General features: G+C 43.6%; 1 protein-coding gene across 1 annotated transcript; it reads right to left on the bottom strand.

The window, feature by feature from the left end:
- Positions 1 to 4,937: 4,937 nt before the first annotated feature.
- LOC310932798 (zinc finger protein 516-like) lies at positions 4,938 to 20,293 on the bottom strand (the record flags this gene model as incomplete). The annotated part of the gene is made up of 4 exons (XM_083896161.1): positions 4,938 to 5,125; positions 10,234 to 10,338; positions 14,083 to 15,423; positions 18,532 to 20,293. The coding sequence occupies 4 exons, from the start codon at positions 20,291 to 20,293 to the stop codon at positions 4,938 to 4,940; spliced, it is 3,396 nt and encodes a 1,131-aa protein (XP_083752287.1).
- Between the last annotated feature and the right edge of the window lie 2,042 nt (positions 20,294 to 22,335).

Here is a 22,335-nt window from a genome sequence, read left to right as displayed (position 1 = left end):
TTTATAGCTTGGGACACATCACCCCCGACAGTCAAGTGACTGCAACTAATGATGACCAACTGAGATGCTGCCTGAGTTGGCATTTGTCAGGGGGGGAAAAGCTACACTCGCACATACAGTATCCCATCAACTATAGCTGACAAGTACCTAACGCATACGTTCTGAGAAAAAAGTGTCTTCCTTATTAGCAGGTGGCAGCAGGCTGTATTTGTCTTTGAAAAATAAAAACTGGAAGACAAAGATTTGTCATGAGTGTATTGTATATTTAGTTCAGTCTTGGGCCGATCTGCATTTGTTTGGACTGAGTAAGGAAACCAAGACAAACACTGGGCAGCAAATTGACTCCATCGCTGAGTTTACGTTATAATACAATGTTCTTCCTATGATTCACAGGTTTTTTTTGAAAGTCCTGTGGTGAAGGAATGTAGGCTACAGCACAGCTGAACATCTGATGACCGCAAGGTTGAAAGCAAGAATAAGGTGCGTGCGAGACACTAAGGGTCAATTCCAATTCCTATGTTAACCCTCACGCTCAACCCTTAATCTTAACTGGCCCTCAAAACCAAGTGTTGAGGGTTGTTTTGTCACTTGGGACACCCCTTAAATCCAGATACGTCTTCAGACTGTGGGGGGCAGAATAACACGAAAGCTGCGTCCAGTCTGTCAACGAAGAAGAACGCATTTACGTCACAATTATTTATCATTGATCCGTTTGTCAGTCAAGTTATTAGGTTGTCAGTTAGTTATAAGACGATACTCATACAAATAACACAACCACGGACATATTCAGCTGACAGTTACCACACACCACGACTTATTGAAAAGTAAACGATAGCAAACGATCGCTTGTCCGCACCTGCCGGCTATTGACAAAAGATCGTAAAATAAAAATAAATGTTACGCAAAACAATGATGTCAGTAATCCATAAAATGGGCCTAAACTAAGATAATACAATGGTTTTCATAATTTTTATATCTCTATTAACAAAGAAAATACTTAATTTGCTGCATACTCGTTTCGCTGCTTTTGGGCGCCATCTTTGTTCTGTCAAAACACACAATGCATTCTGGGTAGCCCTTGCTCCCAAGGGTGGTCTCAGAAAATCTCAATATTGAGGGCGATACAGCCCTTAAACTTGCCCCTCGACTTAATTTTTCTGAGAATCGGGACAGCACTTGCACTAGAGGGAGCGCGCATTGTTGAGATTGAGGGTTAAGATAGGAATTGGAATTGGCCCTAAATCACGCTTTTGTCAGTTTCTAAACCTGCCATTATCCTGAGATTTCGCATAGATGTGTTCAGTCACAGCGACTAAACAAGGGAGGGAAAAATACATGAAACATTGCAACAACAGGTGCCATTTTTGTGTGTCTTTATTGTGGACATGACATTACATCTTTTTGAAATGATGTACAAAAGTGTAACAGAACTGAGAATGGCTCAGACGAGGTAGAGCTTTCACATGGGCTTGCTGGCTTGAAAACAACACGTAACAAAACAGAAAAACAAACAAAATCAAATCAAATCAAATGCTCCCGTCTGCCTCTCTCCTCTAATCCTCTCCAAAGTGATAATAAATACAGATATCAACCAAGTACATTTGGAATAATAATGTTTTCTAGGGTAAATTAATCATGAATTTCATTACAAATCAAAATAATAATAATAATAATAAAAAAAGCAATACAGACACAAATAATACAATTTAAGAGGCATGTTTAAAAACCCAACCAAAAAAAAGAAAAGAAAACCTGCCAGCACCTGGGAGGGCAGCCATGACTAGCTACTGAACAAATCCTACAGTTTAGCAAAGATAAAGACTAAAAACACACTCTTACATCTTCATGAAAACAAATAAGCACTGCTGCAACCTAGCATCATCAAACCTCCCACAAGGAAAACAAAGCTAAAAAGCTAAGTGCCACACGGCCGTCACAGGACAAATCATTTGTCAATAAATTCTATGGGATCACCCTAAAGCCTCTAAAGCAGAAATGACATAGAAAGTGTGTTAGCCGGCACCAAGAAAGACAGTCTTAAAGAAACCTTAGCTAGAGCTGGACAAAATGAGAACGGTTAAAGCAGTAACCTAGTCTAAGTGCACTAGTAATGCCATTTGGTTTCTACTGCTGTATATAAAGGGTTTGGTAAAACTGGATTACAGATATAGAGTTTATATAACATACACTCAACTCCCCGCTTCATAGTTTTTTTTTTTTTCTAAGTCACACTTCGGAGTACAAATTCATAACTGAGGAGTTCATCTTAAAGGGAATTCTGTACATTGGTATTAGTAGTACACTACCACAAAGGTTAGAGTATCCATTTCAAGTATTTTCACTACCCACACCTTAAATACATACACATTATTGTGTATTATTAGGCATATTCAAGCACACAGTATTATTTGTATGCATATCTAAACGACCCTCTGGTACAGCAACCATTTCATCATTGTGTTAAAAACGTCTGAGGTTTCAAAATAGACGGGGAGTTACAGTACTCGCCGTCTGCTCCGTAATCTTCCACTGGTGTGAATTTTGATTTTATGTGCACAAATAAAAGCAAGGATCGACAGCTTTTCTCTCGCTCGTTTTTTTTTTCTTTCTTTTCTTTTTCCCAGCGTGTCAAAGCATGGCTTATTCAATCTCGGCGACGGCTGAGGGGGTAGAAAACTAAGCACAGGACCCTGAAGAAAAGCACATTTCATTCCGGTAAAGAGCCGTTCTACACTCTTAGAAATAAGGGTTCCAAAAGGGCTGAGGTTCTACGTGGGAACCATTTGCTTCTGAAAAAAACCTTTCCCTAAGAAAAGGTTCTTGGTAACACTAATGGTTCCAGTAAGAACCATTTTGATCCAGAGAACCCTTTAAAACCACTTTCCTGAATGAAGGGTTTTAAAGGGGTTCTTGGTGGAACCCTCCAAAAAGGGTTCTCCTATGAGGACAAGCCGAAGAACCTCATATGGTTCTACTTAGCACTTTTATTTCTAAGAGTGCACCTTTAAACCCAAGCGACAAACTTAAAACACGCTTTCATTGCAGAGGAGGTAGGCTCGTACACAAAGCGTCTAGAGGGAGGCTGGAGTACACAGTATAGTAGCTAGTCTTCTACACTATGGAGAGGTTTGAGGAGGATGCACGTACACATGCATCAGTACACACTCTCTCACACACACTCGCGCTAAGGCTGTGACAGATCTACGGTGTGTAGTAGGCCTCAGAAGTTTGTATTTACCCTGGATGTCTCTGGAAGCTTGACCTCTTTACCTCTGGCTGCTCTTTCTCTCTCTCTGTCTGATCTCTTTCTTCCTTCCTTCTAGAAAACAAACTCCTGTTTATTCCATCACATACAGTTCTGCGCCCTAATATGCAGAGCACGTGTTGATTGATACTCGGGTGTCAGTTTATCAAGACAGCTTTTCAGTTTTGAAAGCACTAGTTTGACAAGTTGGGAACATGCATACTTAAGTATTATAAATTGTTTTGCAGGAAGAAGCTCAAATTTTTTTCCCCCCACACAAACTGCGTGATTTGAATAATCTGGATAATATACTAGGAAAACAGACTTTTTTTTTTTCTTTATAAAGTAGTATGTGTTTTCTCATATACCCTTATTTAAACTGTCCCATCTTCTCAGGTTAAAGAGCGCTGTGTTCAGTTGCCGCGTGTCGATTTCATCGCATAATGTATGTTTTTTTCAAAGGATCACAAGGCCATAAAGTTGCAGTGGGTTTTTAGTACCGTATCCTCGTATGCACATACAGGACATGCACTGGAGATTAATCTGTGCAATTAATCTTGTCACTCCCACTGTTTTGGTTGTCTGTCAAAGTCAAAGTCAGAAGTGTCAGCGCGGAGGGGGGGGGGGATAGTCCATAATATGATGGAGTTGCGGAGGGGGGGAAAAACTGTCTCCACTCAAGTCTGTTCCTCTTAAATGGACAATAATTGAATGACCATAAAAGTGGTATGCTCATTTATATTGGCTATTAAAAAACGCACACTCTTTTTAATGAGCACTAAAGCAGACACCCCCATTAGCGTTCTCTCTCCCTCTCTGTAATCCTTCCTCTCTCCAACACAGTCTCGCTCATCAACTGTACAGCCTCAGAGTAGTCACTGCAATTTGGAGTGGAGGGAAGTGAGTTTAACACGCTTGTGCACAAACACACACACAAACACACAGAGAAGCAAGTCTCATCTCCACGTCTTGGAGCGCTGAGGAGAGGAGCTAGCAGTTTGTCAGTGGACTGTTGTCGATGTGCGGAGCATCTTCTCTCTCCTCTCTCATGTCACCACCACCACCACCGCGAGACTACTGGTGTCCTGAGAGACGAACAAACGTCGACAATAAAGCTCGAAAACAACGGGATAAAGAGGCGGCTGCAGCAACCACGCATTACCACATTATCCTTGATTCAACACCCCCAGCACTGAGCAACTGTACTTGCTGGGATGTCCCAAAAATGATCATCATGATCATATCTGAGGACCCTTTATATTCAGAAAAAACTTTACCATGACGTCAACTACGCACAGGGTCCTTATTATTACACTTCAAAAAAAAAAAAAAAAAGACTAAAACAATTATATCTCCACTGTCCACTGACAATTGAATATTAGAATTTCACTCAGCGTATCTTCTGTGGCCCTATTTTTTGTGATTTTACAATTGCCTAACACAGCTATTTTTTTTTTTTATTATAGCTTCTTAAACATAACAACAAAAAAACAACAACAACAACACAAGAACCTTCGCTGATTCTTCTAGGATCATTGGAGAGTGATTGGTGGAGAGGCTCAACAAGTAAATCCCGTGTGTTGGGTCCTACTTGCAGTTCTCTGATTTCTTAGGAATGGCAACCGCGTTGTCTTGTGCCCCCCTCGCACCCCGAGTCTAGATCAGAGTCCACCGGAGAGTTTGTGGTTTTTTTTTATTGTGGCGTCGGTGGATGTTTGGCAGCCATCGCTCCTGGCTCCTCCTGGCTCAGTAGTAAGCTCCGTGTGTCTGGGTACTGGCTGTTGTCAAAAGGCATATGGTGGACGCTCTGGACGTGCGTCTTTAGGTTCCCTTTCTGAGAGGCTCGGTATGGGCAGAGCTGGCAGCAGAATGGCCTCTCCCCTGAGGAACACACACACACACACACACACATAGAGTTAATGTTTCAGGAAGAGGACACAGGTAACATTTAACAACGGGACATTTTAGTGAGCCAAGTTAAAACGACACGAACAATAGAGCGAAACTCGCCGCAGAGGAATCGACACGAATACAGACAAACAAATACCACAGACACATGGTGGCATTCAGCGAGAAGTGGGGGGGGGGGGACATTATGCAGGTCAAGAACAGCAATCACATCCCATTCTTTACACCTAATTACACGATAAAAGTGAACTCAGCCTCTCTGCGCTGACCCAGATGGACTAACTCTCCCTTTCTGTTTCCTGCCATCTGGAGAGAAGTGCCACACTTCCACTGTCTGAACAGTCCTACTTTTCCTTTCCGTGCATTTCTCTCAATCATCCAAGCCAAGTGACCCCCCCCCCACCACCACCACCACCACACACACACACACACGGCACTCTCTTTTCTAATTAGACTGACCTACAATGGCACACACACCTCGGCAAAAAAAAAAAAAAAAATAATAATAAAGTAAGCAACAAGCACCTGAACAAAACAAATGAGATTGCCATTTAATTGCACCTAATTATCATTTTGATAAATGGAGGAATATCAAAGCAGGAGAACAAATGAGTCCCCCTCCACCTCTTCCCCGCACCCCTCTCCCTAAAGAAGAAACAGGGAAATATAGCTGTTATCATACATCATCAGTAACACAACAGAGCGAAAGGAAACGAGGGGAGGTGCGGGAAGAGAGAGATAAAAACGAAAAAAAAAAAAAAAAAGATATAATTAATCACACAAAAATCAAAAGGAAGAGGGGGAGAAAAGAAAAAACACACACACACAAAACAGAGAAACAGCTGGAAAGATGAGCGAGGGTGAGACGTGAGAGGAAAGCGAGAACCTCCGTGACACCATCCTGCGAGGAAACATCGCTGACAGGACCGCTGCACTACATTATACTAAAGGTTATCGTCACCGTAAAGCAGCGTCAACACTACATCTAATTGGAACCCTCCGCCGCGCCTGCTCCCATCATTCATAGTGTGTGGTAAATCGGAGTCCGTGTGGGGTGTGTGTGTGTGTGATTAATTAAGACGGAGGTGCAGCGTGTAGAACCCAGGTCTCTGCGAATGTCAAATCAGAAGAGATTTACGCCTCTGTTTGCTCTGCCTTCAAACTTGTCTCCATCACTGACGCTGGACGTCGTCGTTTGATTAAAAATTATACTTTTTTTCCAGTCTCATATACACAGAATTCTCAGCTTTAGCTTTGTTATAGATTATTGCCATTGAGTGAACTAGATTAACAATCTAAAGCTAGTGCTGGGTGCACACCAGGGTCTGTGCAGGTTTCAATAAGTCAAATTTAAGACTTTTTAAGACTTTTTTAAGACCATAATAAATACAATTTAAGACCCATTTCAAATCCATACTGGCAAAAAAAAGTGCAAAAGACATGACGGAAAATTGGAGCCACAAATTGTTGAACTTACAATTCGGCTTAGCTGTGGGCTTTCATTAAGGTTTCTTTGCAGCATAGGCAGTTATTGCCGGTGCTGGAGTAGTGATCTTTCCACTAAAAGAAACTGTACATAGCATAGTTTTATCTGACACCCTCTTTCCCTGAACTGCCCTGTGATTGGTCAAAGTATCCAATCTTAGAGCAGATCGTGCCATATGTAAGAATGTGGCCAAAAACGGTTACTACATTCAAATTCAAAATACCGAGGTCTTTTAGGTTTAGTTTTATGACGTAACTGGCAACCCGTGGTTGCTCGGCAGCTGAGACTCTACTGACTGCAATGATTGGTAGACGGCGGTAGGTGGCGCCACATGCCAAAACATGATTTCAAAACATAAACATGATTTTCAGTCTGCAAAATATTTTTTTTAATGCAAATATTTTGTCTGTACTGTTGTTGTTGGTGAGTTCAGTTTGTTATATGAACATTATTCCTGAGTCTCTGTGACATATTAGGAGGATTTTATGGCCAGTTGCTTTAGATTTATTACATAATGCACCTTTAAAGATAATTATTTTTGATAAAAACACCAAAAACGCCTGCCTACTCTATGTTTAACTGCTTTTGTAGAATAAATCATCTGTTATTCCATATCTTTAATTTGGAAAAGCAAATATGGTTAAAAATGGTTAAATGCATCCAAAATGTCCCTAAATTAAACTAGACATTGTTAATTTTGTATGAATTTAAAGTAGTTTAACTGCAGACAAAGACTACTGTGTGTCATAATTATATTGTCTATTGCGCATCTATGGCTGTTGGCATAGGTGTGTACATATATACACTACACATTAAGTGATGAAATGTTGTCGATTGATTCCTTAATTAATTTCAAGGAGAAGGTTTAAACTTCTTCTCACTCCTTTTCATACATAAGAAGAAATGTAAAAACAATTTGATTTGTACGTCTGAGTTTTTGCTCTTTATGTTTGAAGTAAATAAACTAAAACTAAAACTAGTCAGAGACAAATCTCACAGCTTCAGACTTTACCCAAAAAGGTTTGACACCTTATTTTTAGTGTCACGGTGCTGCTTCTCAATTATATATATATATATAAAAAAAACTGAATTATCCTAGTGTAAACAAAACATGAAAGCAGACCCTAACCCTCTCAAAGACACCTGTAATATGTGCACTGGATACACAGGCTGAGGATTTCAGGTGTGATCCAGCAACAAAAAAAAGAAAGAAGAACATTTCAGCTGTGAGAATGCCAGGTGTTAATGTCAGGTGCAGACAGTGCCACATGTGACTGTTACACATGAAATTGTATAAAAAAAAAAAGAGATGAGCAAGACTGACACAGACACGCACATGCGGAGGCGAAGCAGTACGAATAAAGAGTAGAGACATGCAGAAGCCATATGGGGGAGCCCAGTGATTAGCCATTGTGCCACATACTTGTTTGGGAGCTTCAGAAGCGGTGGTGTGAGCGTCAGTACCTCTGTGGAGTCCGTTAAAATCAAACCCAACTGTGAGGGGAGAAGGAGGGCGGGGAGGAGGAGGAGGAGGAGGAGGGGAAGGAGGGGAAGGAGGGGAAGGAGGGCATTTGGTTAAAAGCTCTACCAGATCCACACAAGCATATATTGTTTTGTTTTTTTTGGGTTTTTTTCCCCCCAGCCTTGTCTTCCACCATCATCCACACACGGCAACATTTGCCACCAGCACCCTTTGCTAATAGAGGGAAGCTGGCAGTGATGATGATGGTGATGGTGATGATGATGATGATGATGATGATGATGGTGGTGATGATGGCGACGGAACCTGGTGAAGGCAGGTCAGTGATTTAATATGACGCATGTTAATGGAGGCCTCGGGGTGGCTGGCCTTTTCTTGCGTGCGCACGTCCATGCTGAAGACGACTGCCGGTGACAACATTAATTACAGCCTTGGCCAGTGTTTACAGAGCTGGTGCATCGGTGTGTGTGTGTGTGTGTGTGTGTGTGTGTGTGTGTGTTAATGCAGTGTGTGTGTTTACAGCAGGGCTTGGGGGGAGGAGGGGGGGAAGCTGAGCAGTGCATCACTTACCATTTGCCCTCTGTCACTTAGAATCACTGGCTGTGCCACATATCATTCACACTCTCTATAAAGAAGCTACTTAACTCACTGTCTACCGTGATCACTGCCAACTCGGCTGATGGACGTGACAGGAGAGGAGAGGAGAGGAGAGGAGAGGTTGGACAATGGAAAAATAAGGTTATCTACCTTATTTTTCCATTATCCAACCTTGAAGATGGGACTATTCAAGATGGGATAAGATTAGAGGTACAAATGGGGGAAGTAATACTGTAAGATACGTGAAAGGAAAATAAGAGGGTTAAGAGATGGGAAGAAACAAATGTAAAGGCAGGGAAAGGAAAGAAGTAAGACATGAGAAGTAGCAGGGGTGAAGGATAAAGTGGAAGAAAAGGTAGGTACGTCTAAATCAAGCTGTTTGGTGAATGGCATCCAGACGCATGCAAATGGACTCGCGGCGCTGGCGTGGACAAATGCTGCTCTGCTTCATTAGAATGCACAATTCCATCTCTCTAATTGACATGTGATTAATAATGTATACAATTTGTCACAGGTCAGTATCCGGGCGCAAGTCATGTTTCAGTTTAAAAAATAGAGACAGCTGCCCAGCCCAGGGCGGTGAAGGACTCACAGACTGGCTGTCACACTCAGCTGAACAAAAAAGATCCGTTTTGATTTATCTGGGAGAAAGCGCGAGCGCAGTCGACGTATGGGGAAGTCGGACGATGAATTATTGTCGAGGACGTGAATCCCCGCGCATTTATTCTCTATATCTCACGTGAGTGTTTCTGGGTGGATAAATTGCCCCGTGTGGGCGATGATGTGTGTACACGTGTGGCACAGGAATGACTGACTGTTGAAGGAGTGGCAAAAAAAAAAAAAAAAAAATGGGACCATCTTTTTAATACATGAATAACAAGTGGCTAATGAGGTTGTTCCACAGGTTTGGGGGCCTCGCTTATGCACTGTGCAGTCACTGGCTCTCTCTCTCTCTCTCTCTCTCTCTGCTAATCCCATTTGTCAATGTTTGTCATGCACTTTCAGTGACTGATGGTCCTGCAGCTCGATCACTGCCTTGTGTGCCTTTTTTTTTTCTTCTTCTTCTTCTTCTTCAGAACTTCTTTTACAGTTCCTGCAGATGACTTTGATAACTCACAGTAAAGCTACGGGCTGTACGTCCGGGGGGGAAAAAGCTATCAGGCGGCTACACTTTGACAAAATGCGGCCGATACTTCCCACCCACTCCCATCGCTGTAGAGGGTGAGGGGAGTTTTGGCTGCACACTCTCTCGATCATTTCTCATGTTGTGAAGTCTCTGGTCATTTTTTATAACAATATATATACTGTAAAAGGCCTGAAAACAACTTTATTTATTGATGCTATCGAGATGTGATGACCAAAAGCTAATGTTCTGTTGCCATTTTCAACACACTGACACAGTATTGACAATAGTATTGATTTAGAAATCCCAAGGCTGGTCTATGATCGGTTAAGCCTGTATATGTACACAGTGTGTACACTCCTTTTAGTGCGTTTTTTAACGTTGCTCGTATTTACCTGTATGAGACCTCATATGAGTGCGCAGGTGGCTGGGCTGACTGAAGCTCTTCCCACACTCCTGGCAGACGTACTGGCCCTGTCGCATGAGGGACCTCAGCATTCCTGAACACACAAACACAGAGAAAGGGAGAGAAACTCACCGTTAGGAACAAAAGAGCAAAACTGAGGAAAGCTTTAGAGCTCTTTCTGTTTAATTGAGAAAATCTGTGTATAAAGGGAGGCCCAATAATTGAACATGGATATGAATATTCCTTAATTTAGGACCAGTATAGTCAAAAACAGGCTTGCAGAATTATTCTTAGTCTTAAAAGAGTTTCTCTTGCTGCACCCAGGGGAGGATGTTTTCCAAACTTTATGTTTTTTCCGATTAGATGTGAACTGAGAGCTTTTTTTTTTTTTTTTGAAACATGCATTGAGTTTATACTTTGAATTTAAATGTATGGATCACAACAAGCCACACGGCTTGGTGAGGTGGTTAGTTCTCTTGCCTTTGCAGCAAAAAGACCCGGTCAGAACAAGGGCCTTTCTGCATGGAGTTTGCATGTTCTCCCCGTGTGTTCGTGGGTTTTCTCCGGGGTTCTCCGGTTCCTCCCCCACCCCCCACAATCCAAAGACATGCAATTTGGGGATTCGGTAAATTGGACACTCTAAATTGACCGATGCCTCTATGTTTTGCCCTGCGATGGACTGGCGATCTGTCCAGGGTGTAGCCCGCTTATCGCCCTGTGTACGCTGAAATTGGCACAGCACACCCACCAGTGACCCTCATGTGGAGGATAAAGCGGTAGAAAATGGATGGATGGATGGAAGAATTTAAGATTTCAAAGGTGGACGTTATTATTAGTTTTTCCAATGTAACATGGCAGTGTGTTTGTGTGTGTGTAGATCGAATGGCGTCATAAAGGTCAGCGATGGTCAGAAAGCGAGTGGGTGTGCGCGACGTGCAGGACCCGGCTGAAGTGGCGAAGGTTGGTAAGCGCGAGTTGGTGGACTTGCACAAGCATCATTAGTATGTCTAATGTGTCATTATGAGCGGCTAGCTCCAGGGGCTGGACTGCAGCTGTCACACAGCATCATCTCAGAGGCTTGACAGCCAGACACACACACACCCTGCATAAATTACAGGCAATTAAAACGCCCCGGCTGTGATGTGCCTGCTCCGCTGCCCGTGTGTCACATGTCAGGTGTGTGTGCGTATTTCAAGAATTATACTTTATGTGCGTTTTCATCGGTTGTGGCGGTGCTCACATACGCACACACCCACAGTGATGCAGCAAAACTCACACACACAAGTCAATTTTACATTTTAATGCTTCTAAGATGTCCAAAAAAAAAGCAACTAGTTGAATTCTGTTGGCATCAAAGCTCATAAATCCTGTCACGTGACACGACGAAATGTAAATTCAGGGGTTGTTTTTTTTTTTTTTTTTCTCTTAATCATTTTCGTCCAGGGTGGTGAAGAGGTTTAGTCATCGTTGATGAATATAACTTTCCAACTTCCTACCTGTACACATTCTCATGTGTCATTTCACTTAAGTTATTCTGAAAACCCTTTTCTGCATAAATCACGACTAAAGCCGTCCCATAAATCTAAAACCTCCATGATTTACCATTTCCTTTTACACAATGAAAACACAACTTGCACGTCTATGTCCCGATACTTCGCGCAAACCAATACAGAGGATGTCTTGCAGGTGACCAAAATTAAAAGTAAGAACTTTAAAAAAAAAAAAAAAATGCTTCAATACTACATGGAATTTACTATAAAGTCCAGTTAAAAAAGGAAACTCGGGCAAAACCGGCCAATTTCCAAGCGACCATACTTAATGAAAGTTCTGAAACTATAATGAGGCAGTAAAAGAAAAATGTCACAAAGAAATTAATTGTTAAGGGACGTGAAGCCCAACTGTGTTTAGTAAAGCAGAAGGAATACATACTGAGCATCTATAAGAGGGGCCATTCTGCATAAGGAGACCTATTGTTGAGGATGTAATGACTCTAATTCAAGACATTTACATTTTTATCATTTCAATGACTGTTTCGTTAAGACCTTCAGCAGGAGCCGCAGGAACAGCAGCGGGAGGAAAAGAGCATTTAAGGATAAAATAAGTAGCATTTCTGCGTTAAAGACTAATGATACATACAGTATTTTGTTGGGTAACAGTATAGCACTCTTGAACACTGTTTAAATTCATAGATATCCTTATTTCTATTCAACCAAACTAACCATTTCTGCTAGGGCAAACCCATATGAAGCATGAGAGAGGAAGAAAATATTCACTACTACTAGTTTGCAGGTTCTTTCCTTCATTTGTCACTAATAGATCACGACTACTCATTGGCCTTTGCTGTGTGCTCTGCTGCCGTAGTTCTCCCTGTAAGGCACAAACAAAAAGGACAACAATTCCCATGATCCCACGCTGCTTCCTGACATCGTCATTCTCTTTCGTTTGTTTTCAGTTTGATTACAATCGTTGGTTGCAGAAATTACACAGTGTCAATCCAAAGATTACTATTTTTTGTTCGATGAACTTGAGACGGCACATTCATATTATATTCTCTTGCACACATGCACTTCTGTAACCTCTCTCACTGACAGATAAGGGGGGGGGGGGACGCTTACTAGTCAAACCCCCACCAGACACATCAGCACTGTAACCATCAAGGCCAGCACACACCTGGACAGTGTCCTACCCACTAGTTGTGTATATTTTTGTGCGTATATATGGCGAGTGTTGGGGGGGGACGCGGTACGACAAGGAGGACAGGGAGGAGGAGGAGGAGGTGACAGAGAGTGTCTCTGGCAGCCCGACTGCTGGCCTCTGGATACTCTACTTCTACGCCGGGCCGCCAGCCCTTCTCACTGATGCACTAATGAAAGACAAGACAAAGCTGGACAGCAAACACAAGCAGACGCACACTCATACACTGGGAAAAATATTACACGAGAGAGAGAAGAGGGAGAGGGAAAGACTCAGTTGCTCAAAAAAAGGTCACTTTATAAAATGTGACTCAAAGGGCTAAGGCAGATCTTGACGATATGTGCCTGGACGGGTGACAACGATGTCACGCGTCTGCTCTGGGGCTGTTGTCTTTGACCCCTGGCTTTGCACAACCCCACTTGACCTTAGAGACACAACTGAAAATGGGCAAATATATACCGAATGTTTGGTAATGACTATCTGCAAAGCAGCTGGTGGGGTAATTATTCTGTCTCGTCGCTCTCTCTTTGCCTCTCGTTTCTCCCTCTCTCCCTGTGTTTTTGCCCCACTCCTTTCACATCTGTGCGAGTCTCTCGTCAGGCAATGCGCTGTGACCTAAACAGACCGCGACAGCTTTCTGGGAGAATGGAGCTGGAGACGAGGCATGCCTTGCAGACCTGAGCGTAGGAAAGGTTCTCTCACGTCTATCACGTGAAAAAATAAAACACGCACACACACACACACCACTTTTGCATCTAGAAACCTGAGCACATACGGACACACGTGTACAGACACACGTTTCCCCTAGATTTAGTCTTGTAATGTACCAGTGTCACTCACTTGTTGCCAGATGATGAGTTAATGTGGTAGAAAGTGTGAGAGTGGTTAAATATTTAAACCTGTTTGAACGTAGCTCATACTGTATAATAAGTGGCTCAAAGCAGCTCAAAGACGAGATGCTCAGTCACAGGAAAGCCTCTTGATATTTGGCATTTTCAGACCTTTGGGTATGTTATATGTGAGCTGATGATGAGTGCTTTCACAAGACACAAGACTCTCTCACAAAAAGGCGCATTTGATGGCTATATATATATTATGCTAATTGGCAAAAACTAGTAAAACTAAACAAAAAATGACTTCTTACCAGTTGGATCCAACATGGTGTTGGCGGCACCCCAGCGGTGGTAAAGGGCGGCCAGCTCATGGGGGCTGTAGTTTTTGAGGAAGTTGAGGATGTCATTTGGCATCTCCTGTGTCTCTGCGATTGGCTCCTGCTTTAAATCTCCACAAGCCTCAGAAGGCAAAGAAGAAGACGCCGTCGTAGAAGAAGGGGGACTCTGCAGAGTTCCTCTGTGCCCCTGGGACCCTCCGTAGTTATGTCCTGCTGTGGAGCTATGGGTGATGGTGCTGGGCCTTGCTATGTTAGCTCGGCCCTGGCCATGAGAGTTAGGAAGCAGTTGATGAGAGGAGCTTCTGGCACGACTGTACTCTGCCAGGCCGTGTTTGCTGGACAGCATGAAGCCGAGGCCCTCTTGAGGTATCACATAGCGGTCAGCCATCCTGGAACCTGTTGCAGTGCTGGGGCTTGGGGCTGGGGAGTGTGAAGGGCCACCACTGCTCTTTTCTAAGTTGCTGAAGGATGAAAGTGATCCTCCCCGGGGGTAAGAATCCACTTTGGGCCTGAAGCGTGAGGGATAATTCTGGTCTTCTGTGTGCCTGACGGTGCTGCTGCTGCCTGGTCGTACAGGAACTCTCGCAGCTTGGGCACCTGAGGAGGATGAGGAACCCCTTGAGAGCAAGGAGGAGGGGGTAGAGGATGATGATGATGATGATGAGGAGGAAGGCATGGCTGCTTGACTGGCTGGCTTGCTCTTCTTTAGCACCTCACTGGAGTTTGTTGGGGAAAGGGTTCGTTGGGTGCGCATGATTGGGGCCAGTGGTGGACACTCTTTTCCCCCCAGGACTGGTGGGGGACCAGTTCGTCTCCTGAAGGATAACGAGCTGTCTCTGTAGCTCTTTGAGTTGTTCTTAAAGGCCCATTTAGGAGCCAGGTTGGAGCTACTGCTGTTGATGCGGTGAGCCACAGTCTGGTGCATCCAGAGTACCTCAGGGTAGTGGGTGGAGTGGGCGCAAAAGGAGCACTTGTGGCTAGGGAGGCTCTTCCTGTCCAAAGTTAAGGAGGCTATACCTCTGGCGCCATCAGCCCTGACACAAAGATTCACAGGAGTCATGCTGGGGTCGAATGGGAATGACTGAGCAGAGTGGTGAGCTGGAGGGGATGCGGCATTTTTCAGCCCTTTGAGAAGAGCTTTCTGCAGCTTGGGGTAACCACTGGGAGTGCCTCTGTCCGAGCTGGAGCTGGGGCTGGGAATTGGACTGGGCCGATCTTCAGGAGCAGGCGGGTGTTGGACACGGACATGAGTCAGAAAAGCCTGCGACTCCGAGGTAACAAAGTTACACAGGCTGCAGATGTAAGGCTTCTCTTCTGTAAGGGAGAGATATGACAACACAAAGGTCAGTATTTGCAAAAGGAGCTGTCCAGAATACTTTCTTTCTCTACCACCAGTAGACAGTGCTCATGAACTCAGTGCATATTTTTTCCAACCTCGTGTAATTACGGTGAACAGCCACCAGGTTGCAGTATTGTTCACTCTTCTCATACCATCTTTTATTTCATTTTACATCTAAACCAAACCTTGTGTCACACTTGAATTAAAACATCTACTAGTACCAGAGAAAAATCTAATAATAATATACAAATATTGTGTTTGAAGAATATATATCTGAATACAGTTGGATCATTTTCAATGATCAATTATTCATTTATGAATACTTTTTTTGTAATAATGATATTTTATAATATGTAATATTAATATTATAATAAGTTTTTACAACACGTTCAGCTGTTAAAGACAGATTCTCAAGATTGTGTTGATCAATTTCTGTGGTAATAAGGGATGTGCAGAATTTATCACAAATTTCAAATAAATATATATTTATTTGAGTTGAAGAATATTTGACATCGTGATCGATAAAATATTAACATGTCCTTATGTACTAGAATTGCAGTTGATAATATATTATTGTATTTACTCCTTGAAATATTGATTCCAACCATGTACGTCTATGAATTCTCCACAAGGGGGCGCATTTGTCCCACTTGTCACTGGCAAAGTCTCATCTCCCACAATATCCAAAACAGCAGGAATAATAGTTGAATAATAATAGATAACTCATAGTTGTTTAGGGTTCAGTGGCTGTTAAAATGACTTTCAATTAAAGTGAATGAAGGTGTTGAACATGAAACCATCATATCAGCCTCTGATCATGTAGACAATTTAAACACACAAAAATACTGCACTTACAATACAATACAAACCAATAGATCGGATGCTATAAGTAGGGCATTATTGTACTCTCTACTACCTCACCCAGTTTTTACAACAACACCAGTAATCTGCCATCTGTTTTTCATTTGGCTTCCTGTTGGCAACACTGGCCAACACTCACAGCTCAAGCTCTGCCAAGATGAAGTGCCAGGACTGGGCAGTTTAGCAGGCAGGGTGGTAAGACTGCTGTGTTCTGTTTATAAGGCGCATACTGTTCTTGTAATAATCAATCAACCACTCAGAGGTAATTAAAGTGCAGGATGAAACAACTCTCCGGATTCTCACAAATTCACACATGCAAACACGCATGCAGACACTCTTGTCATAGCAGTGATGCATCACTTGGATAAAAAAAAACAAAAAAAAACAGGAACACGGATCAAGTGTGTCACAGCATTAAAAACTGGTGTGGGGCTGTATATTGTACATACACCAACGTTTGCACAATGGCAGTCATGAAAGTCTCTGTTTACAACAAAGGAACATCCAGTATAATGTCTCTATTGTTTGATCATTATAACTGGTCATAACTCAAAAACCATAGGCCTGTTTGTAGAGCACCCACTGCTGCCTCTCATTTGTATTCCCAAAATGTAGCTAAACGGCAATAAGGAAGTATTTGGGACCAGAGTGTCCTCTGAACACGTCTTTCCCCACTGCTTGCATCCCTCTCCATCGAAAGGTGACTATAAATAACCAGTCCTTCAGACAACAGGCAGCCTGGCTGGCTCAGTGGTAAGAAGAGTGGATGAGTGACAGTGGAAGTGTCACAAAAGGTAACCTTAGAGATTAGGGGAAGAGTCAAAAAGGACGGGGAAGAAGACAAACAAATCCACAGGGGTTGATAATAATGTTCTTTGGGGCTATGCTAAATTATTTTTCTTAAATCAAGTGGCCTTGTCACTGACATTTTACTATTTCACTTCTAATATATCTAATATCCAACAAACTACATTTATGTTCAGTTGGGCTACAGAGAATGCAATTACTCTAAACAGACAGCAGGGTGTCTGGAGACAATACATAGACTCACGAGAAAAGCTAACCACACCTAGGACTGGCATGTTTCTATTCTATTTCTAAGTCAAATAATCGCATGTAGTGCAATAAACAACATCAGTGAAGACTAAAGGGAAACATACAGACAGATTTCCATGGCAAAGGCAGAAGAAGAAAAAAAAAGATAAGGGGGGGTGAGGGGAGTTTCCTGAGACAGGAAGACCTGAAATAGCACACACTGCTCGATCAGGCCTGAAGAAATGTTGCTGCTATTTTTGAATGTCTGCACTAACAGGGAGGAGTGGAAACGATCACTACAATTCTTTACAATCTTGTCCCTTAACCTGTATAAATGTTTAAGGTCTGTTTGAAAGTTGAAAGATAAAAGCCAGACATGCTGCATACACAGGAATCCTCCCTTTATCACATTTCAAATATGATTAGCGAGTGTTTGGGCCTTGCATGGGAAGGTTTTTCTTTTCTCCTTTTGTTTTTTTTGTTTTTTGCTCTGCAGTATTTATTGATTGAGGAGGTGAAAAAATGACAGGCATTCCAAAAATGCCCAGTGCTCTGCCTCTGCTGACGTACCACTGATAGGCACACACAGTTTCACCTCGCTGATACCGCTGTGGCTCTGTGAAACGGGATAATTGCACTGTTGTCGACAGAATTTCCAGTGGCGGTTAAGGTTGACCATAGTTGATGGGATTTGTGAGCAACACTCGCTACTAAAGAGCTGAAGTAAGATGTAATGTCTATATTCTGCCACATGGTGGCTCCCATCCCCACTCCACAGAGACGGATGAGCCGAGGAGCTGCTGCACCTACACAATGCACATTTCATCAACAGATGTTTACTACAGAGAGTGACAGAGCCAGAGGCCTGAGTGGGAGGCTTGAAAAGGGCTGGTCATTTCTGCCACTAAAAATCTCTACTTGTGCCTCTACAGTATTCCTTCACATAGAAGGCAGTTATGTGTTCTGATTGTTGTGTGCTGCTAAGTTAATTGAGTATTTGGAAGATGGATGTCAAATGGAGGCAGGAGTGAGTCAAATAAAGCAGTAATTAGAGATATGAGATATCATATGATTCCCGAAAGCAATACTCATTTGCCAACCTCACGTTTAGTTCTCTAACTGACATGTTTAAAGATTCGGATGGCACAATCAGTAAAGACAGTAATAGGCAGATGTTGCTGACTAACCTGAAAGCTCTCCAGAGTCTGCAGTTCCCATCTCTGAGGCGTGATCTCCAAGTGTGGAGGCCGGTGGAGAGTCTCCGTACCCCGGGGTGCAGGGTCGACCGGGAGAGACCGACTCTGGCTCACTCGTGGAGCCCCACCGGTCGTCCCTGCCGCTTCTGTCCTTGTCTCCCGCAGATGCCCTGCCTCCATCCTTCCTGTGGACTCGCTGGTGGACGATCATCTGGTGGCGACTGCGGAACACCTTCCCACACTCGAAGCACTCGTTGGACTTGGAGGAAGACTGTGACTGGGATGACCGTCGCCGGTCTTGACGAGATGACGGCCGATACTCTGAGTCGCTGAGGTTCTCTGGTGTCCGGTCCCCTGACGAGGCATGGCTTCCCTGCCCGGAGCTGCTGCGTCTGCCTGAGCCACGCTTCTCCTGACCTTGCAGGACATAACGACTGGTCTCCTTCTCAAAAACCACAGCGGCTCCAGCGAGGGCCTCTTCTCCCATACCTCCTCCCCCATATGATGCCTTGTAACTAGGCTCCACTGGCTCCACAACCCTTCCCTTGGTGGCTAAATGCCATGCCTGGTAGCTACAAACTGGATCTAGCTCCGGGATTCTTTGACCCAGAATCTTCTTACTTTCCTTTTCTTCATGCAAGGCCTTTTCTTCAACAGGCTGAAGATGTAAATAGTCCAGAAAGCGTCTCTTAGCAGCAGGTGAATCCTCATCATAACTGGGTATGCACGGACTCTGAGACTTCTTGCCATAGCTGAGATTATGAACCATTTCATGGGCTTTCAGGCTTTCTTTGCTGTGAAACAGGTTCCCACATTTAGCGCAAATGTGATAGATCGACGTAACAGAGCTCGTAACAATATCAGGATCCTGGGCTACATCGTTGATGGTGGCTGGCTGTTCGGCCAAATCAGATTTTGACCGTGACCTCGATTTGGTGTTGTGTGTTTTCATGTGAGATTTAAGAAACCAAGCTTCGCGGAAGCGTCGTCCGCAAATACGACAGCAGTGGTCCAGGATCCCTGCGTGTTTCTTCATGTGCGACTTCAGAAACCAGGCTTGGCTGAAGACTTGGCCACAGGTCTCACATGGGAAAGACCCGTCACCCTGTGTTTGGGTGGCATCAGGTTCAGTCACAGCCTCTTCCTTAACGGGTGTCTCATCCTCAGCGTCTGCTGTGATGTGGACCTTTTCAATGTGGCTGAGGAGCTGGTCTTCTCGCTGGGCCTCGTAGCCACAAAGGCGGCAACAGTATGGACGCTGGTCTGTTAGAGACTTGACTCTCTTCATGCTCCTTGCAGGTACTTTCCTGCGGCTCTCCTCACCGCTATCCCCATTGATCATCCGGTTGCAAGCAGAACTGCTTTTAGTTGGACTCGTACCTCCATCGAGACCCTCCGAAACGCTCATCTCTTCCTCCTCAGCTACACCCTCTTCGTCGTCATTCGTGTGATGGCTCGAAAGCGTGCCCAGCTTATGGCTGCGAATGTGGACTTTGAGGTTTCCCTTCTGAGAGGCTCTGTGGTCACAGTAAGGGCATTTATAAGGACGTACGCCCGTGTGTCGTCTCATATGCTGCGACAAAGAGCTGAGGAACGGGAAGCTGCGTCCACACACGTTGCAGTCGAAAGTCCCGGGGATTTTGTCGTCCTCGCCCTCGGTCACATTGCCAAGGTTAGCCTGGTCTCCAACCGCCTTTTCCTTCTGACCTAAAGTCTGCGTCTCCATCACCTCCACACTGTCTCTAGGATTCATGATCTGAACAAATCTCCCTGATCAATCTGGCCTTGCACAAGCTCAGTAAAGTTGAAACTGCTGCTATCTGCAGTTGCACATCTAGAGGTGTCTGATGTGCCTTTTGTTAATTACTTAAAATGCTATCTGCCCTCCGTCATGCAGAAATCCAGCTGCTAACACAGCAGCTCATTTACTACCCTCCTGTTACTGGGTGCCACACCATCTATCCATCTTCATCTGGCGCTGTCATGGAATCAACGGCTGAAACTCTGTGTGCTTTAACATTTGCTTGGATTACCCGAGCAATCTTGTAAAATCTTCTTTGGGGCTAATTAACACCGCGTTAATAATATAACACAGAGATTTCTTTTTCTCAGTACGAAGAGAAAGCTTCCGCTGAATTTCAGGCCATCATTGTGTAGCTGGCACAGAGAATTGAGAGGTTTTTCTGTCAGTTATTGGTGTCTGTTATTCGTTTCACGGGCTCCTCCGTTTTCATGTGTATCAGCAGCTTTCAGGTCATGTAGCAGTGAGCTCTCTATTGCGCAGACAGCATGTATATCATCCACCTAAAAGTAAAAAGGAAAGACACAGAGATGGAGAGAGAGAGAGATGGTGGGAGAGATTGGGAAGGAATGTGAGGGAAAAAAAGAGACAGAGAAACATATTAGTGATGTCATAGATTGGCTTTATACAAAAAAAAAAAAATATGTTTCGTATTCAAAGTCATTTGTTGTATGAACATATCTCTCCCCAAATCAATAGCTCATTCAGTTTTAATGCACTCTGTATCTGAGGCTTGCACTGCACGCCACGTGCACGTGAGCGTGTGCACGAGTTGTGCAGGGCTTCAGGGGTTCTGATACCACGATGGCTGAGTCAACACTTTACACAATCAGAGTGGTAGTGGAGGGGGGGGGGTGGTCATGTTCACATCAGCAAGATCAGCAGTGCCACCGTACTCCCTCCCCTCCCCTCCCCCCCCCTCCCCCCATACTGGCCTCACACACTCGCCTCAACTGACAATATCACATGACAGGGATCTTAAGTACACAACAGGAAGTGGCTCTTCAGACAGTTTGCTTTGTTTTATATTCTCAAAGCGAGAGTTGAATGGGGTTGGAGAGAGAGTCAGTCAGACAGCGAATTGTGTCAATTGTATACATACGTTTACATAATGGGCATATTTTCCAAAACATGTCGCGTGTCAGTTGTCAGTGACACCAAGCTTCTGCTATATTTCTTTATTATGGCTATTATGTTCTGCGTTCCACTAAGAAACAATGAGGTTAATAATATCCCTCGTCTTCGTTTCTGTCGAATAAATTGTCTTTTATGTACAGTATAATATTAGAAGCGGCGTCCTAAATTCCTTTCAGATTCAGATCAAAACTTTGAATCGTGAGAGGAAATTTCCAGTGGGAAGCTGGCGTATTAATGTCAGCAGATGTTAGAGCCTGAAAGTGTGAACTATATGAAATGTGAGTGACAGCATTATTACAGGCTATTATATGAAGTGCCAGAGCCCATAGGCTGAGTTACTGCCAGGCTCTAATTATAAGTGGATAATTGATCATAATCATAAGAGGATAAAGTGGTAGAGGAGGGAAGTTAGCACAAGAACAATCATATGTCTTGAAAATGACTACCCTGCGCCACAGCCACCTATCTATCTCGAGTGATTTACACCATTGAATTCAGCACAACCTCCGTGGTTCACTCGACTTCTTTCCTGGAGCACTTATTAAGCAAAGGCTTCCAGCGCGCACACGAGCACTGTTCTGGCCCGAAAGTGCAGCTGTGTCTGACACGACTTTGAAACAAGCTGTATTATCAGATCCAGACTTCTTCTTCTTCTTCTTCTTCTTCTTCGAATCTAAACATAATCGATGTTCATCTACAAAGTACGGACACACTTTCTGCTCGCATTTAAAAATCCTTAACCTTTTCACAAATCCAGTCGCTGTACTGCACTGGATGGACTAAAACTTAAAAGATCCCCTAACTTTTCCTCTTATGCAAGGGTCGGGGGAACTCCAGCCTACATATATATCGTCTAT

Source organism: Microchirus variegatus (assembly GCF_963457635.1).
Source record: "Microchirus variegatus genome assembly, chromosome: 1".
NCBI lineage: Eukaryota > Metazoa > Chordata > Actinopteri > Pleuronectiformes > Soleidae > Microchirus > Microchirus variegatus.
This window is presented reverse-complemented; position numbering and strand designations above follow the sequence as displayed.